A 16,375-nucleotide genomic window follows, 5' to 3' on the forward strand; every position below is an offset into this window, starting at 1 on the left:
ACTATTAAGTATACAGCAAATTAAGCCAGTTGTATGATGATATTTAGATCAGAGTTAACACGCCACTCTTGGTTAGGGCTAAAGTACTTAGCTCCTAAGGAACCATATCGCTTATCTATCGAGGCCGATATTTCCTTGTACCATCATGCCCTCTGGTGGTTACTAATTGTTGACCCTTCACGAACCACCCACTTCCTGATTTAATAACCCACAAGCTCCTCAGACAAGTCCTCCAAGATGCTAATAGAATGGACTTCACATCAGATTATAATGTGGAACAATTTACAAATTTAACAGGAGATTGAGATATTAAAAATGTCCTCTACAATCCTGAGCTTAATCCTTGTAAACCCATATTTCCAAGTGTCATGATACCTATTCCACAAAGGGGGAGGAGGTGGCCCTGGATGCACCCACAATTAAGATTCACAGATTCTCACTGCATCTTTGATCAGGTTTTTATTCAAATAGGCTATCTCTATTTGCTCAATGGAATGAAAGTAATTTTAATAGATTAAGCAGGAGACTTTTTCTCTTCTTTAGTTGGTTTCTTCTCTACTGGCTTTTTCTCAGCTGCTGGTTTCTTGGTAGCTGCAGCCTTTTTTCCTGCAGGCTTCTTCTGCTTCTTGACATCCACAGGCTTCTTTTCTTTCTTACTTTCTGCAGGTTTCTTGTCTGCAGTCCCCTTCTCTGATTTGGCAGCCAGTGCTGCTGCTGCTGCCTCCAGTTTCTTCACCCGGAGTTTGTGCTGCAACAACAACAAATAGGAAATTAGGAAATCAAATCTTTAACTGAGATGTTTGAATCCCAGCACCTGAAAGGCAGAAAAAGCAGGCCAATCTGTCAGTTCCAGTAGAGCCAGAGGTAGAGACCCAGGAAAGGGGGAAGTACCAAAACTTCTAAAGCAAGATTGATAACACTTGACACAGCAAATTATGGCTCACATTTCTGGCCTGGCGAAGAATAGTATTCCTGCGCATAGTCTTTGCATATGGGTTGAGCTTCAACATAATTCTCAGGTTCTTCAGTGGATTCTTCTTCAAGACTCTACGCTGAATCTTCTTGCTGTAAAGACGTGGCACTCATCAATCAACATGTATGCCTTTAAAAGTCCAAGTATCAGACTGTAGCATGAGTTAAGTATCAAAACTTTACCGTGGTGCTCGGAGGGCTCTTTGGATCTCTGGACTTTTCAAGATTCTGCTAAGGTCTGTGTTCATCATCTTGTGCATGGGAAGGCTGGAAAAAGACAGGAAGCCAAAATTCTTCTAACTGAACATAAATCATAGAACTGTATTTCAAATCGTCTTTGCTGTCCAGCTACTAAATTTTTTACCTTATAACTTTTATAATCACGGATTAGGAACACAGCATTTACCCTCCCATTGAATGTAATAATTCAATGCTTAATTTAAGAATATAAATTCAGTATGAACATAAATGCACACTTTAGGAATCCATATGTAATAAAGAAACATTGGAAACTCACTTATAGTTACTCTTGAGGGTAGCAGCCTTACGCCAAGTGCCATACAACTCATCCAACTTGCGGAAAGCACTTTCAGTCCAGATGCAGAAACGCCCCACATGCCCACCAGGAGCAAGTTTCAAAATGTTCAGCTTGCTGACATTAAGCAGAGTAATACCTTTAAAGGCAAGGAAGAATCAGAGACCCTACATTCAATCAACAGAGGAAATACATTTTTTATGGCTTATTGAGCTAAACAAGGCACTTAAAAAGATTAATGAACTCTGAAGTTCAAGTCATCGTGGAACTCACTCATCTAGAAATCAGAACTTCCACAAAATCATGTTATTTCAGAAACACGGACCATGAAGTGGAATTTCATCATAACCGAAGATGAGTGAGTATGTACAGAAGAGGCAATTAAAACACTGAATGTTACAAGAATTTACCAGGGATGTTTCTGAAGGCTTTGATGATACCATTATCTTCATTATAGATGATGCAGGGCCCCCTGCGCTGGATACGTCGTCGGTTTCTCATTTTTCCTTTGCCAGCTCTCATTCTCTGAGAGGCATAGACCTATAAGAGTAGCTTTAGCAGTTAGTCTAAGGTATAACCTTTCCAGCATATCTTCAATTAAAAAACAAGAACAAAAAAACAGGCAAGAGAGGTATAGATGTCTCAAGCAAGTAATGGCACTTTCAGCCAAGCCTGATAACGTTTGATCCCTGGGATTCTTTGTATTTCACACCAGTCACTAAAGAAAATGACTTGCTCAGTAACAATTTTCGTCAACCTTCTGAATCAGCTTACTGACAGCAGGCAACTGTCACTGAAAACAGAGTAGGACGCAAATTACAACATCATTGCAAGTAAAACTGCACTGTATCAAGTCCTTTCCGTAAGAAAATAACAGAAATAACTCCATGTTGTCCTCTCACACATACACAAGTGATAAATGTGATAAATATCACAAATCAAATCAACATTGTACTAGAAACATGTTACCTAAAGATAACTTTGTTAAAACTACCCCATCTGTGGAGCTTTCAGACTTCTATGATTCATATCCAATCTTAACTAAAAGCTGACCACCACCCACCCTAAAGGTGAGGTATCCTTTTAACCAAAACCTGACGGTATCAAATGGTAAACATGCACACTGAACCTACCTTTTTGATGTCATTCCAAGCCTTAAGTTTCTTAAGCAGCTGAACAGCCTCCTTGGTCTTCTTGTAACCTTCAACCTTATCTTCAACTACCAAAGGGAGCTCAGGAACTTCCTCAATACGATGACCTTACAAAACCAAGTCAATACTTATTAGTTAAGTCTCAACTCATTACACACACCCCAAACAAACAACATTCGCTGTCAAGTCAGAAATTTCCACTAATATCATGTGTTTCAGAAACACGGACCAATTAAATAGTTTCATCATTCTGACAGACAAAAACATGGTAGGATTTGATGCGAACTACAACCAAGGGCTCGCTAGATTGAAGCAAGCAGAACTGCTTTTAGTAGGCACTGAGAGGAAAAGAATTCACACCCAACAGGTTTCAGTGAACAGTAAGTTAAACATAATGTATCAAAGCATCACAGACCTTTAGACATCACCAAAGCTGGTAAGGCTGAGGCAGCCAGCGCAGAACAGATGGCGTATCGCTTTTGGGTTGTGTTCACTCGGCGGTGCCAACGACGCCAGGTTTTGGTTGGTGCAAACATACGGCCTCCCCGACACATCTGTTTTCTTTGTCAAGAATTGAACTATTTTTTTCAGGTCTGAAGAATTAGTAAGGTTATGACTTGCTCAGTAACAACTTTCGTCAACCTTCTGAACCAGCTTACTGACAGCAGGCAACTGTCGCCATGAACAGAGTAAGACGCAAATTACGACATCATAGCAAGTACACCCCAGAAACATCTCTAGATGTTTGTCTAGAGGATCTGCTTATTGGGAACACTAGTAGTTTTAGACATGATTCAAAATAGTATTAAATATTAATGAATCAAGTCTCAGTCCAACCAGTTAATTGCAACAAATGTCAATAGAAAAATAGGATACATTTCCAAAGGCACCCTGGCCAGAACGGTGGGTACCACCACCTCGAACTCTGGGAATTCGAGCCACAGCTCTGCCAGTACCCCAAGACTCAGCACTGGTCTGATGACCTAAAATTGAGAAGAAATAAGTTTTAAGCACTAAGCCATAACAACCCACGACTTCCTTTATGAAGGGCAAAGGCAGTATCAGAATAGCCATGGAAAATCACAGGGTTCAGAAACACGGACCAATGGCATTTCATCACCCACTGCAAAGGAGCCCTGCCCACGACAAATGTAAACCCATACCTGCTAATTCACTGACGGCATAGGGCTGCCTGTTGTTTTTCCTCAAGTTGGTGTGAACAAAGTTCACAATATCCGGTCGAATGGGAGCTTTGAAGACAGCTGGCAAAGTGACATTCTTGCCAGATGACTCCCCCTTTTCAGAGTACACCGATATGAGGGGACGGGCACAAGCCTTGGAGAGAAGGACAAGATAAGTCAGACACAGCCAGAATCATTTCCTGTATTTGGAACCTAGATTTAAAATCATATCTTAAGATGTGCAAAGCAGATATAGGACCACTTGGGAAGAGCTGGGGACCAGAGAGGCAGGTGTTGAGAAACAGGGGTCAATCAGGAACGAAGCAAAATGCCCTAAGAGAAACATATCAAGAACTGTCATATTTTTGAAATAGAAAGAAAACTTCAAAGCAAAATTTATCAATAAAGTCTGAAGGTATTGTTCGGTAAGACCGTGTTCACTCTACCAGCACTCAGCTTGAGCAAACCTTCCCTGTTCCCCTCTCTTCTCTTTCAGTCCCCTGTTCAGACTCTAGATAAACAGGTCCCATGGTTCGTTCGCCTCATCGGAGGCTGGCCCATGCCACCTACCTGTCCACTTCTCTTTGACCTGGCTCCTATTCGCTCTTGCTGGTCTTCTGAGACTCGGGACCTCTTTTCCTTCCTCTCTCCAATTTCTCAACTACTAAGCCAACCTATCTAGCCAATTATAAAATGAAGCTCAGCCATGTCTCCAAATCCTAATTTACGGCAGTCAGACCAACCTTAATCCATGCATTAAGGATAAAGGATAGCACAGGGCACATTTGCGGAAAAGTAATGTATTTAACTACAGTTGTATGTGAACAAGCTCAGAGCTCAAGCCATTTAGGTTACATGAAATAAAAACATAACTTCTTAAGCGATTAAGACCTTGCTTTTCTAGAAACGATTTAAAAAAGGCAGAGACAAAACCTCAAAAGCATTAATACTCATTCACATGCACACACTGAACAGCAAGCACACCATGTGCCAAGGCCACGCCGTCCGCCCGTCGGGCGTGTCTCCGGCACTAAATGGCTCGGTTTAAAATAGTCTTTTTCCCCTAGAACTACGGAAAGCGAGGATCCCAAAAGTCCCTCTATCGTCCACCCTGCGCTGTCTCCCACGTTGCTCTAAGATGGCTGCCACAGCGCCCACAACCCAGCTCTCTGCCAAGAAAAGGTGTTAGGTCTTCTTCCTAGTTCTTCCTCTCCTGCCGATTCCATGTCCCGATCCCTTACCTCTCCCCCATAAGCCCCAGAAACCACGGGAAAGCCAAGCGAAGTAGACTTCCACTCACCATGACGGGGAGAGGAGAGAGCCACGCTCCTCTCAACCCGGCAGCTCCCACAGGAAAAGGAAGGACTCACCGCTTAGTCGCCACATATATCCTTCCACTTGGCTCCCTCATCCTGCCCCGCCTCAAAACCAACTGGGAGAACCAAAGTATCTCGCTACTACACTGAAAAATTTCAAAAGATCATATTATTACTTTACGTGTGTTAAAATTTGTATCTATTCTTTTTAAAACTAAAAAGAATGGTTAGAAAAGAGGGACTCCTTTTCGCGGAATAATTCGTAACTTGACACAACTCTCGCGAGATGTGGTTTCTTGACCGCCCCTCAATCACATCTATTTTATCTTCTTTTTTCTCCCTGACAAAAATGGGAGTCTATTGGAACAGTAAATGTGACAGGATGCTCTAATAAATTCAAACAATGTTTTAACGTTGAGTACGAATGAACTTAATGTTGTAAAGTAGTTCCGGCGGGGCGGGGTCATGGACTCTGACGTCAGTGTCGGGGCGCGCGTTTCAGTTTTGCTGCTCCCGACTGGACCGAGGTCGATGCGGGATGTGGGCGCGAATGAATTGCGCGGCTGAGGAGTTTTATGCTCGTCTTCTCCAGTGAGTTGTGGTTGAGAAATGGAATGGCATCTTGTTCCTCCCGGCCTTTATATCCCCGCCTGATTCTCGCCACAGCTGACGGCTTTGCGCCCTGCTTGCTTTGCCCGGATCCGGGATAGGAGAGGGCGGGTCTTGGCTGTGCAGTGGGCTTGACTCTGCTGAAGCCTAGGTCGCTGCTAGTCTCTCGAGGAAACATCAGTACTTGAGCAAGAAGGACAAGGTGACAAGTCAATTTACTCATCTTGCTCATGCATCCACTTCTAAGTAGAGGCTTCCTGGATACAGAGAAGTAGATGGCATCCTTCTGTCTTAAGCTTTCGCTGACTACTGAAAAAGAAATGTGTAGTTGTCCTGTTTCTTCTAATGACCGTATGAGCTACATTTGGCCTTGGGCTGGCTTTAAAAAGCATGCTGTTTCGCTGTTTTCGTGGTTTTCTTGAGACAGGGGTCTCAACTGTAGCCTAAACTAGACAGAAAGTCACCTCGAATTCGCTGGCCAGCCTCCTGATGTCAGATTAGGGGTTTGGGCCACCATGCCAGAATTCACGTTGTTCCTTTAGTGAAATATAGCTACAAGAGGATTCTGTCAAGTCTTCATCCTGTATCAAAATCGAGGAGAGTGACTCATAACTGATCCTGCATCAGAATCACCCTGGAGGATTGTGAAAATACAGATTTATTCTGCCCCCCAAATTTTTGGCTAAGGTCTGAAATGAGACCAGAAGTTTACCTTTTTAAATTCTAGGCTCAGGGTATTGTTGGCTGGGTATAGCACAGTACTTTGTAAATGCTGTAATTTTTAACTGCCATTATTGCTCCTCTTCCTGTTTACAAAAGCAGTAATACTTGTAAAATACTTGGACATTATAGGGGGAGAACTACTGGTTTTTGTTGTTGCTGTTTGAGATGGTGTTTTTCTGTGTAGCCCTGGCTGTCCTGAAACTCTGTAGACCAGGCTTGACTCCAAATCAGAGATCTACCTGTCTGCCTCCCAAGGGCTTGGATTAAAGGTGTGGCCACCACTGCCTAGCTAAGAGCTAGTGTTTTTAGTGAAGCTAATGGTGTCTGTGAACACGCAGGAACTTCAGTTGTTCTTAACTCTTGTGGTATTTCTGCCACGGCGTTAAGTTGTTTTGTTGTTGTTTTAAATCCAAGGTCTCATGTAGCCCAGGCTGGCCTCCAAGCCAAGGATGAGTTTGGCTCATCCTGCCTCCATCTACAGGGTGCTGTCATTATAGGCATGTACCATTATGCACAATTTTTGAGATTCTAGGAACAGAATCCAGGGAGGGCTTCACACAAGTTAGGCAAGCATTCTTTTTGTGGTTTTCGAGACAAGGTTTCTCTATGTAGCTTTGGTACCTATCCTAGAACTAGCTTTTGTAGACCAGGCTGGCCTTGAACTCACAGAGATCTCCCTGCCTTTGCTCCCCGAGTACTGGGATTAAAGGCACGTGCCACCACCGCCTGGCCTAGGCAAGCACTCTTACACCCGAGTTATGTCCCTAGCCTCTATGTTTATTTTATGCCTGTTTTATCACCCCCAGTGATGAAAATTTATCTAGATCCATTGGCTTACTACTTATTTCCTGGGTGTTTTCTTTACAATGTGGCGTTTAACTCCAGAATTATTCTCAAGAGTTCTAAATCTAAGACTCCAACTTCCTTCTTTTCTCCTTTCCCAACCTCCCCACCACCTCTCTTGTTTTATTTATATGCTGAGGATTGCAGGTGGGTTGGGTTTGTGGTGCTGGACAAGTGTTCTACCATTGATCCTAGTCTCCTTGTTCTTGCCCACATTGTTGTACGTGGGGCCATTATCATGTTTCTAAAAAGCTATAAGTCATTCACAAGTATTTTCCTCCCAGAGTTCTTGGTACCCCATAATTGACAGTTTACTCTTTGGATTCCTGTCGCAGCTGGTTTTGTTTGATAGTCCCAGTGTCTAGCAAGAATGCTTGAGAAACAGTTGCTGAATGACCAAGCAATATTATTGAATTATATGTAAAGGACAACCATTTTTATTTATTTATTTATTTAATATTCTGTATGTGTGTATGTCTGCAGGCCAGAAGAGGGCACCAGACCTCATTACAGATGGTTGTGAGCTACCATGTGGTTGCCAGGAATTGAACTCAGGGCCTTTGGAAGAGCAGGCAATGCTCTTAACCACTGAGCCATCTCTCCAGCCCCAAGGACAACCATTTTTAAGAGAAATTCACAATCTTGAACCAGAGAGATGGTTCAGAGGTAAAGCCACTTGCCACCAAACATCTTAGCATGGGACCCACATAGTGGGAGGAGAAAATATCCCGCAAGCTGTCTTCTGACTTTAGCAAGCACACCCCCACACACACTCACATACACATGCACATGTATAAATAACTATAATAAGAAACAAAAACAGCCGTTGGTGATTGCACATGCCTTTCATCCCAGTACTTGGGAGGCAGAGGCCAGCCTGGTCTACAGAACTAGTTCCAGGACAGTCAAGACTTACACAAAGAGGGGCTGGAGAGATGGCTCAGAGGTTAAAGAGCATTGCCTGCTCTTCCAAAGGTCCTGAGTTCAATTCCCAGCAACCACATGGTGGCTCACAACTATCTGTAATGGGGTCTGCTGCCCTCTTCTGGCCTGCAGGCATACACACAGAATATTGTATACATAATAAATAAATATTTAAAAAAAAAAAAAGACTTGGGGCTGGAGAGATGGCTCAGTGGTTAAGAGCACTGGCTGCTCTTCCAGAAGTCCTGAATTCAATTCCCAGCAACCACATGGTGGCTCACAACCATCTGTAATGAGATCTGGCGCCCTCCTCTGGCATGCGGGCATACATGGAGGCAGAATGTTATATACATAATAAATAAATAAATCTTTAAAAAAAAAAAGACTTACACAAAGAAATCCTGTCTCGAAAAATAAATAAATATATAAAAATAAAAAATAACGCCGGGAGTGGTGGTGCACACCTTTAATCTCAGAACTCAGGAGGCAGAGGCAGGTGGATCTCTGTGAGTTCGAGGCCAGCCTGGTCTACAATAGCTAGTTCCAGGACAGGCTCTAAAGCTACACAGAAACCCTGTCTCGAAAAATCAAATAAATAAATAAATAAAATAAAAAATTAAAGTCTTTTGCAATATAACAAAAATTAGTCTATCAGGACTGTTTTTGTGTTCCTAGATCAGTTAGGTCAAGTATCAGATCAAAAGCTACAGATTATATCCTGAGATAACTGTTAGGCTTTTCAGTAACTACAGCTTCTTTTCTCTGTCGATCAGGCTGGGTATGCATTTGGTATTTCATTTGAGTCTGCTAGTGGTTTATAATTTATGTGCTTTGATATGACTATTAAATATTTTATGAAACAGGGCTGAGCAGTTAGTTCAGACACCACTTATGGTGCCTCACAGCTGCCTGCAACTCAACTGATGGGAGGGACCAGTGCCTTCTTCCAGGCTCTGCAGTTACATGCATGGACACACCCACTAAATAATTAAAATAGCGAATCTTTTATTTTCAAAGATTTATTTATTTGTGCGTATGAGTGCTCTATTTGCATATATGCCTGAATGACAGAATAGGGCGTCAGATCCTATTGTAAATGGTTGTGAGCCAACGTGTGATTGCTGGGAATTGAACTCAGGACTTCTGGAAGAACAACCAGTGCTCTTAACCTCTAAGCTATCCCTCAAGCCCCCACCCTTTTTAAAAAAATTTGGGGGGCTGGAGAGATGGCTCAGAGGTTAAGAGCATTGCCTGCTCTTCCAAAGGTCCTGAGTTCAATTCCCAGCAACCACATGATGGCTCACAACCATCTGTAATGGGCTCTGGTGCCCTCTTCTGGCCTGCAGGGATACACACAGACAGAATATTGTATACATAATAAATAAATATTTAAAAAAAAAATTGGGATGCCTCAGAGGCTAAGAGCACTTACGAGTCTTCCAGAGGACCGGAGTTTGGTTTCCAGTGTCCATAACAAGCAGCTCACAGTTACCTGTAACTCCAGTGCCAGGGCAATGCCATCTTGGGCACCTGCGCTCATACATGCATTACCCATTCCCCTTACATACACACATAATCAAAATTTATTTCTGTTTTTTTTTTTTCCTTTGGTTTTTCAAAACATGGTTTTTCTATAGCCTTGCAGCTTATCCTGGAATTCCCCCAGACTGACCTTGAACTCACAGAGAGCCACCTGTTTCTGCCTCCTGACTGCTGGAATTAAAGGTGTACACCTCCACCGCCCAGCACTCAAAAATTTCTTTAGATTTACTTATTTTATGTGTATGCTTTGTCTGCATGTAAGTATGTGCACTGGTTCGTGCCTGGTGCCTGAAGAGGGCAGAAAAGGGTGTCAGACCCCGTGGAACTGGAGTTACAGATAGGTTGTGAGCCATCATTTGGTTGCTTGGATCTGAACCCAGGTCCTCTGCAGGAGCAATAGTGTTTAACTCCTTAGCTATCTCTCTAGCCACCTTACCCATGCCTACACACAACCCCCCCCCAAAAAAAAAACCAGAACAAACAAACAAAAAACTTTGTTCCAATACAATCTCGCTATGTGTCCCTGGCTGGCCTGGAACTTTGCTGTGATTAAAGGCATGCCCCACCTTACCTAACCTTCCTTTACCTTTCCTTAACCTAATTGTTTCCCCTTCTGCAGCTATCCTCAGAGCTGTGTAAGGACTAAGCTTTTCCACTGATGCGTAAATAATGCACCAGCTAATTTCTGAGTTTAAATAATAAGGCTGATCCTCCAGATCTCTCTTTTGTGTTTCAGGGAACTTAATGAAGAAAAGAAAGGAGTCTGTAAAGACCCATTCGTCTATGAGGTATGAGCAATTTATTTGATTTTAAACATAATCATTCTAAAATCAAAGTTTTTTTTTTAAAAAAATTAATTTATATATGCTAAACTTTACCCTTTTAGGAGATAATTCTATGAATTTTGACAAATAGCTTCAAAAGTGCAGCTACTCCCGTTATCAAAATGTAGACTATTTCCTGTCTAAACGTGCTCATGTCTCTGTATGAGCATTTTCATATGTCCCTAGTACCTGCCGCTGCTAATTTGTTTTCTGTCTCCATAGTTTTGCCGTTTCCAGAACGTCACTAAATAAAATACATGGTTTCTTGGCTTTGGTTCTTTCTTTCTCTTTTTGTCTGTTTGAGGCAGGTTCCCACTGTGTAGCAAAGAGGGCTTTTCAGGGCAGCACATCTTCAGGTGAGCTTTGAAATGTGGACAGGTGGCAGATAAAAGCTGGATTTTCTTTTTTTTTTTTTTAAATATTTATTTATTTATTATGTATATAGTATTCTGTCTGTATGTCTGCAGGCCAGAAGAGGGCACTGGATCTCATTACAGATGGTTGTGAGCCACCATGTGGTTGCTGGGAACTGAACTCAGGACCTTTGGAAGAGCAGGCAATGCTCTTAACCGCTGAGCTATCTCTCCAGCCCAAAGCTGGATTTTCTTGTGTATGTGCATACACGTGTGCCTCTGGGTACAGGTCAAGGCCAGAGGTCAATGTCGGGTGTCCTTCTCAGTTGCTGTCCCCCTTAATTATTTTGTGACATGGTCTCCCACTTGATCTAGAACTCCTTACTTGACTATACTGATGGGCCAACAAGTCCCAGAGGTTCTCCCGTCTCTGCCTCCCGAACGCTGGGGTTATAGATGCATGGCCTTGTGCTCATCTTTACATGGGTACTTAGGAGTGAGCTGAGCCCCCTCCCCCCCCCCCCCGCTTGAGCAACAGATCCCCCAATCCATAAACTAGATTTTCTAAAAATGAGAAACAACTTGACAAAATAAGGAAAACTTTTGAAAACATGTTTCTTTTTCAGTAATTTGCATGCAGTTGGTCTGTAGCACTTAAATCACACAAAACACTGCAATCTGTTTTTAACAGGCTGATGTGCAAGTGCAGCTGATCAGCAAAGCCCAGCCAGATCTTCTGAAAACTCTTCTAAATGAGAACAGATTGGTGTTTCTTGTGGAAAAAGCGGTAAGTATTGGGCTTTGCCGTTCATGCTTAGAAGCCACATTTGTTTCTTTGGGAATGCTCTCATATTACATGTTTTCCCATCAGCATTAATGAAAGTGGACACTAATTCTTTTATGAGAAGCATGGTGCTCTCTACTGGAAATATAATGCCAACCACAGATAAATACATAATTATACTTTTAGAATAGATTCATTAAGAAAAAACAAAACTAGGCACGGTGGCAAATGCCTTTAATCCCAGCACTCTGGAAAGCAAAGACAGGTGAATCTCTTAATATTCAAGGCCGGCCCAGTCTACATAATTAATTCCAGGACAGCCAGGGCTACATAATTAATTCCAGGACAGCCAGGGCTACATAGTGAGACCTCCCCTTCATCTCAGAAACAAACGAAACAAAGAACAAATAAAACTGTCAATTAATCATTCAAGCCCATTGAACACATTAATAATCCCTTTTGTAAGTTACTGCTATGTGTATTCCATGGTATGGATATGCCACAGTTTGATGCTTGAAGGGCATTTGGGTTGGTCTTGGTCTTTGGCTTTTATTTATGGAACTACTGTAAGAGCCAGAGAGATAGCTCAGTTGTGCTTTTTTGTTTATTTATTTTTTGAAGGTCTTTACTTTTTTTTTTATTCATACAAAGGCTAGCATGATCTGTTTCACTGGGTAGACAGTCTTGAAAAATCCATTCAAGGTCACTTAGTACAACTTAATAAAGCTTATGTCCTTCATGTACTGAAGGAAACACTGAGACACATGTTCAGCCCTTATTTCCAGATCAGACCATGGTGGTTAGAGCAGATGTGACAGGAGCAAGAACCCTGGCTGAACTTCTGCGGATGACTCAGTAGAGCTGCGGGTGACCCATGATGCCTTCAGACGGCAAAAAGTCGATAGCCAGTTAAGAGTACTGGCTGTTTTTGCAAAGGACCTAGGTTCAGATACCAGCATCCACATGGCAGCTCACAACCTTCCATAACCCTAGTTCCAGGAGATCTGGCTCCCTCTTTTGGCAATCATGGGCACTGTGCACCCTTCATGCATAGACATACATGCTGGCAAAGCATCCATACATGAACTAAGAACTGCTATAATTACTCCTGTATTGTTTTTTTGTGTATGTGCACATCTAGGTCAAATGTTAATCTCCCCGCCCCCATTTAGTAGCTATGTGGTTCTGGCAATTGATTTAGTTTTTTGTTAGTTTCAGTTTTTTTCCATCTATAAAACAATGATACTAATAGTGTCTAGCTCATGATTTTTATGGATAATAATGGGGAAATTAAAATGGTGCCTAAAATACACTAATACTCAGGAAATACTCTTACTGTCATTGTTGTCAAAACCAAAGTTATGTAACCACCGTACAGACATAGCTATTAGATCCTGTAACACTAGTGAGAACTGACAGTCCTAAAAACAATAAGTGTAAAAAGTGAGGGCTAGCGGCCAGTTGGTGGTGGTACACGTCTTTAATCCCAGCACTTTGGAAGCAGAGGCGGGCAGATCTCAGTGAGTTTAAGGCTGGCCTGGTCAACAAAGAGAACTCCAGGGACAGCCAGGACTGTACAGAGAAGCCCTGTCTTGAAACACCCTCCTCACTTCCCCCCCAAAAAAGTGAAGGCTAGGGTCTGGAGAGGCTTAGTGTTTACTAGCTACTCTTCTGGAGGACCCAGGTCCAAATCCCAGCACCCATGTGGCAGCTCACAATTGTCTGTGGCTCCTGTTTCAGGGGATTGTATACCCTCACAGAGACATACATGTGGGCGAAACACCAATATACATAAAATACAAATTTTTTAAAAAGTGAGACCTAAAACCAGGTGGTTGTGGTGCACGCCTTTAATCCCAGCATTCGGGAGACAGAGGCAGGAGAATCTCAGAGTTCAAAGCTGGCCTGGTCTACAAATAGAGTTCAGGACAGCCAGGTAAAAAAAAGTGAGGGCTAAGTCAGGCAGTGGTGTTATGCACACTTCTAACCCCAACAGGAGTCAGAGGTTGGTGAATCTCTGAGTTTGAGGCCAGCCTGATCTGCAAAGTGAGTTTCAGGACAGCCAGAGCTACAAAGAGAAACCCTAACCCTGTCTTGAAAAACAAACAGAAAAAAATGAGGCCTATGGCTGGGTGTGGTACTATATACCTGTGATCCCAGCATGTGGACCTTGAGTCCAAATAAATAAATAAAAGGTAAAATTGAGGGCTGTGTACTCTAAGCACATATCCCACAAGTAGTTTGTTCCAGTTAGGAAATGAAAATATCTAAATATCTGGGGGTCTCTCGTGGTGTTTTACATTTAGCTTATCATACTGTGCATGTTAGAGCATTTTTCTAATGTCATCAGGTGCTTCCTTTACAAGTAGCAACTACAATCAATATCTTTGGGAGCTGGAGAGATGGCTCAGTCATTAGGAGGAACTGGGTTTGGTTTGCAGCATTCACATGGTAGCTCACAACTGGGTATAACTCCAGTGTCAATGCTCTTAAATACTGAACCATCTCTTCAGCATCCTGTGTAGTTATTTCCTAGCACAGAAAAGAATTGATTCTTGGATCTGATTAAATTATAACATTTTTTAAAGCTTTTAGAGAAGGAAGAAACAAGTCATGTTGAAGAACCACAGGCTGAAGAAACTGCTATTTCTGATTTCTCTACTGGTGAAAGTGTTAGGCCACTGGCCTTGCCAGTTGGGAGAGCAAGGTAAGTTTTTTGTTTGTCTTAGAAATAGAAGAGAGGATTTAAATTGAAACATTGTTGGGGGCTGAGGAGGTAGCTCTGTGTGTAGACTATTTGATTAGCATACGTGGAGCCCTAGATTTGAGCCCCAGCATTGGATAAAACCACAAATGGTGACACACACCTTTAATTCTAGCACTTGGGAGACGGAAGGAGGAGGGTGAGAAGTTCAAGGTCATCCTTTACCACTAAATAAGTTTTCAGCAGACTTGGCTACATGAGACCCTCACTCAAAAGGAAAAAAAAAATTCTTACAGACATTGAAAAACTGCACCTAGGGGCTGGAGAGATGGCTTAGTGGTTAAGAGCATTGCCTGCTCTTCCAGAGGTCCTGAGTTCAATTCCCGGCAACCACATGGTGGCTCACAACCATCTGTAATGAGGTCTGGTGTCCTCTTCTGGCCTGCAGGCGTACACAGACAGAATATTGTATACATAATACATAAAGTAATAAGACTGCATTCACCTTCCCCTTTTCCATCCCACTCTGCTAGTCTATTTCTGTGGCTTCCTAATTGTTTGCTTTGAATCTAGCCCAGTTTCTCTTTTTCCCTAATACCAGAGTTATCTTTTTAAAATTGGATGATTTTTTTTTTTTAAAGCATGGTTGTATTGCTTCAATACTTAAAAGTCCTGTATAGGTTCTTCATTGCGTTCATGGTTAAATCCATGCTTGATGCACAGGAGCCTTCATTTTTCTAACTCCAGAGGTTTTCCATCAGGGGGTGCTACTAAGTTGGCATTCAAACTATTCAGGAATGTTTTTAGGTGTCACAATATATAGTTCTGGGTATATCCTGGGCACCTGTCCTACACAGCATGAATTATAATGTCTAAGAAATCAGTGTGCTTCCAGATTATGCTTGTTTACCTTTTATGTTTTCTTTCTTGCTTTCCTGCTGTGTACATATGTTGTGCCAGCCCCTTGCCACCTGCAAACCGAAGTCTTTGCCTTCAAGAGGATAGAGTCCTAAGAATCTGGACTTAGGAGCAGTGCTGGAACTGATCACCATAATAATATGTCTTTATGCTAGTTTTTACCCCCCCACACACATAGAAGTGTATAACCTCACACCTTTAATCCTAGCACCTGGGAGGCAGAGGCAAAGTGAGTTTGAGGCAAGCCTGGTTTATAGAGTTCCAGGATAGCCAAGATTACACAGAGAAACAAACCCTGTCTGGAAAAATAGGCGGGGGGGGGGGGGGGGGGAGGAAAAGAAAGAAAAAGTTTATAAACTTTTTATGCTGGTTAGTAAGTTTTTTTCCCCGACTTTTTGGCCTATAGTCATAACACGACCTGTTTTCTCTGTTCCCTAGGTCTTAAACATTATTTTGTTTTCTTCTGCTAATATGTTGGGTTACTTGTGAGTGTGTGTGTGTTCATGTGGGAAGAAATACCCATGGATATGCAGGCCAGACAACAACTTCAAGTGCTGTTTCTTAAATGTAGTCCAGGGCCTTTTATGGCCTAGAATTTGACAAATCGGCTAGGAGGACTGACCTGTTTCCAGGATCCTCCTGTTTTTCCCCTCTCCAGTGCTGGGATTAATAAGTGCACAAATCACCCACACCCAACTTTTGTTTCTATTTATATTTTATACACACACACACACACACACACCATATATGTATGTATATGCCACATGCATGTGGGTAGTCAGATGTCCCTGGAGCTGGAATTAAAAGCAGTTATGAACTATAGGACATGACAGCTGGGAATCAAACTCAGATCCTCTGGCAGAGCAACAAGTGCTCTTAACCCATAAGCTTTCTAGTCCCATGTGTGTGTACGTGTGTTTAACATGAGTTCTGGAGATGGAACTCGGGTTCTTGTGTTTGCAAGGCAAGCACGTCTATCAACTGAGCCATCTCCTG

General features: G+C 42.4%; 2 protein-coding genes, 5 non-coding genes and 1 pseudogene across 8 annotated transcripts in view; 1 reads left to right on the forward strand and 7 right to left on the reverse strand.

Moving 5' to 3' along the window:
- Positions 1-440: 440 nt before the first annotated feature.
- On the reverse strand, positions 441-5,277 carry Rpl4 (ribosomal protein L4). The gene is made up of 10 exons (XM_041679578.1): positions 5,140-5,277; positions 3,822-3,993; positions 3,535-3,641; positions 3,074-3,212; positions 2,641-2,765; positions 1,918-2,047; positions 1,490-1,646; positions 1,156-1,239; positions 945-1,065; positions 441-748 (listed from the first exon to the last, which is right to left on the reverse strand). The coding sequence occupies exons 1-10, from the start codon at positions 5,140-5,142 to the stop codon at positions 515-517; spliced, it is 1,272 nt and encodes a 423-aa protein (XP_041535512.1). The 5' UTR covers positions 5,143-5,277; the 3' UTR covers positions 441-514.
- LOC121466263 lies at positions 1,788-1,858 on the reverse strand. The gene has a single exon (XR_005976743.1). It is a non-coding gene; the product is annotated as a small nucleolar RNA SNORD18 (small nucleolar RNA).
- Positions 2,241-2,339, reverse strand: LOC121466265. The gene has a single exon (XR_005976745.1). It is a non-coding gene; the product is annotated as a small nucleolar RNA SNORD16 (small nucleolar RNA).
- On the reverse strand, positions 2,842-2,912 carry LOC121466262. The gene has a single exon (XR_005976742.1). It is a non-coding gene; the product is annotated as a small nucleolar RNA SNORD18 (small nucleolar RNA).
- Positions 3,277-3,375, reverse strand: LOC121466266. The gene has a single exon (XR_005976746.1). It is a non-coding gene; the product is annotated as a small nucleolar RNA SNORD16 (small nucleolar RNA).
- On the reverse strand, positions 3,716-3,783 carry LOC121466264. Its single transcript, XR_005976744.1, has one exon. It is a non-coding gene; the product is annotated as a small nucleolar RNA SNORD18 (small nucleolar RNA).
- Positions 5,278-5,656: 379 nt separating the features above from the next.
- The window catches only part of Zwilch (zwilch kinetochore protein), a 47,726-nt gene continuing 37,007 nt past the window's right edge, over positions 5,657-16,375 (forward strand). For both annotated transcript variants that reach the window (XM_041679567.1, XM_041679568.1), the window contains exons 1-4: positions 5,657-5,746; positions 10,533-10,584; positions 11,665-11,760; positions 14,346-14,464. In XM_041679567.1, coding sequence (XP_041535501.1) covers positions 5,694-5,746; positions 10,533-10,584; positions 11,665-11,760; positions 14,346-14,464 — 320 coding nt within the window. In that variant the 5' untranslated portion in view covers positions 5,657-5,693. The remainder of the gene's footprint in view (positions 5,747-10,532; positions 10,585-11,664; positions 11,761-14,345; positions 14,465-16,375) is intronic.
- On the reverse strand, positions 12,465-12,633 carry LOC121465943 (annotated as a pseudogene).

Source organism: Microtus oregoni, unplaced genomic scaffold, assembly GCF_018167655.1.
Source record: "Microtus oregoni isolate MIOR12 unplaced genomic scaffold, Mior012 000032F_ref0000030, whole genome shotgun sequence".
NCBI lineage: Eukaryota > Metazoa > Chordata > Mammalia > Rodentia > Cricetidae > Microtus > Microtus oregoni.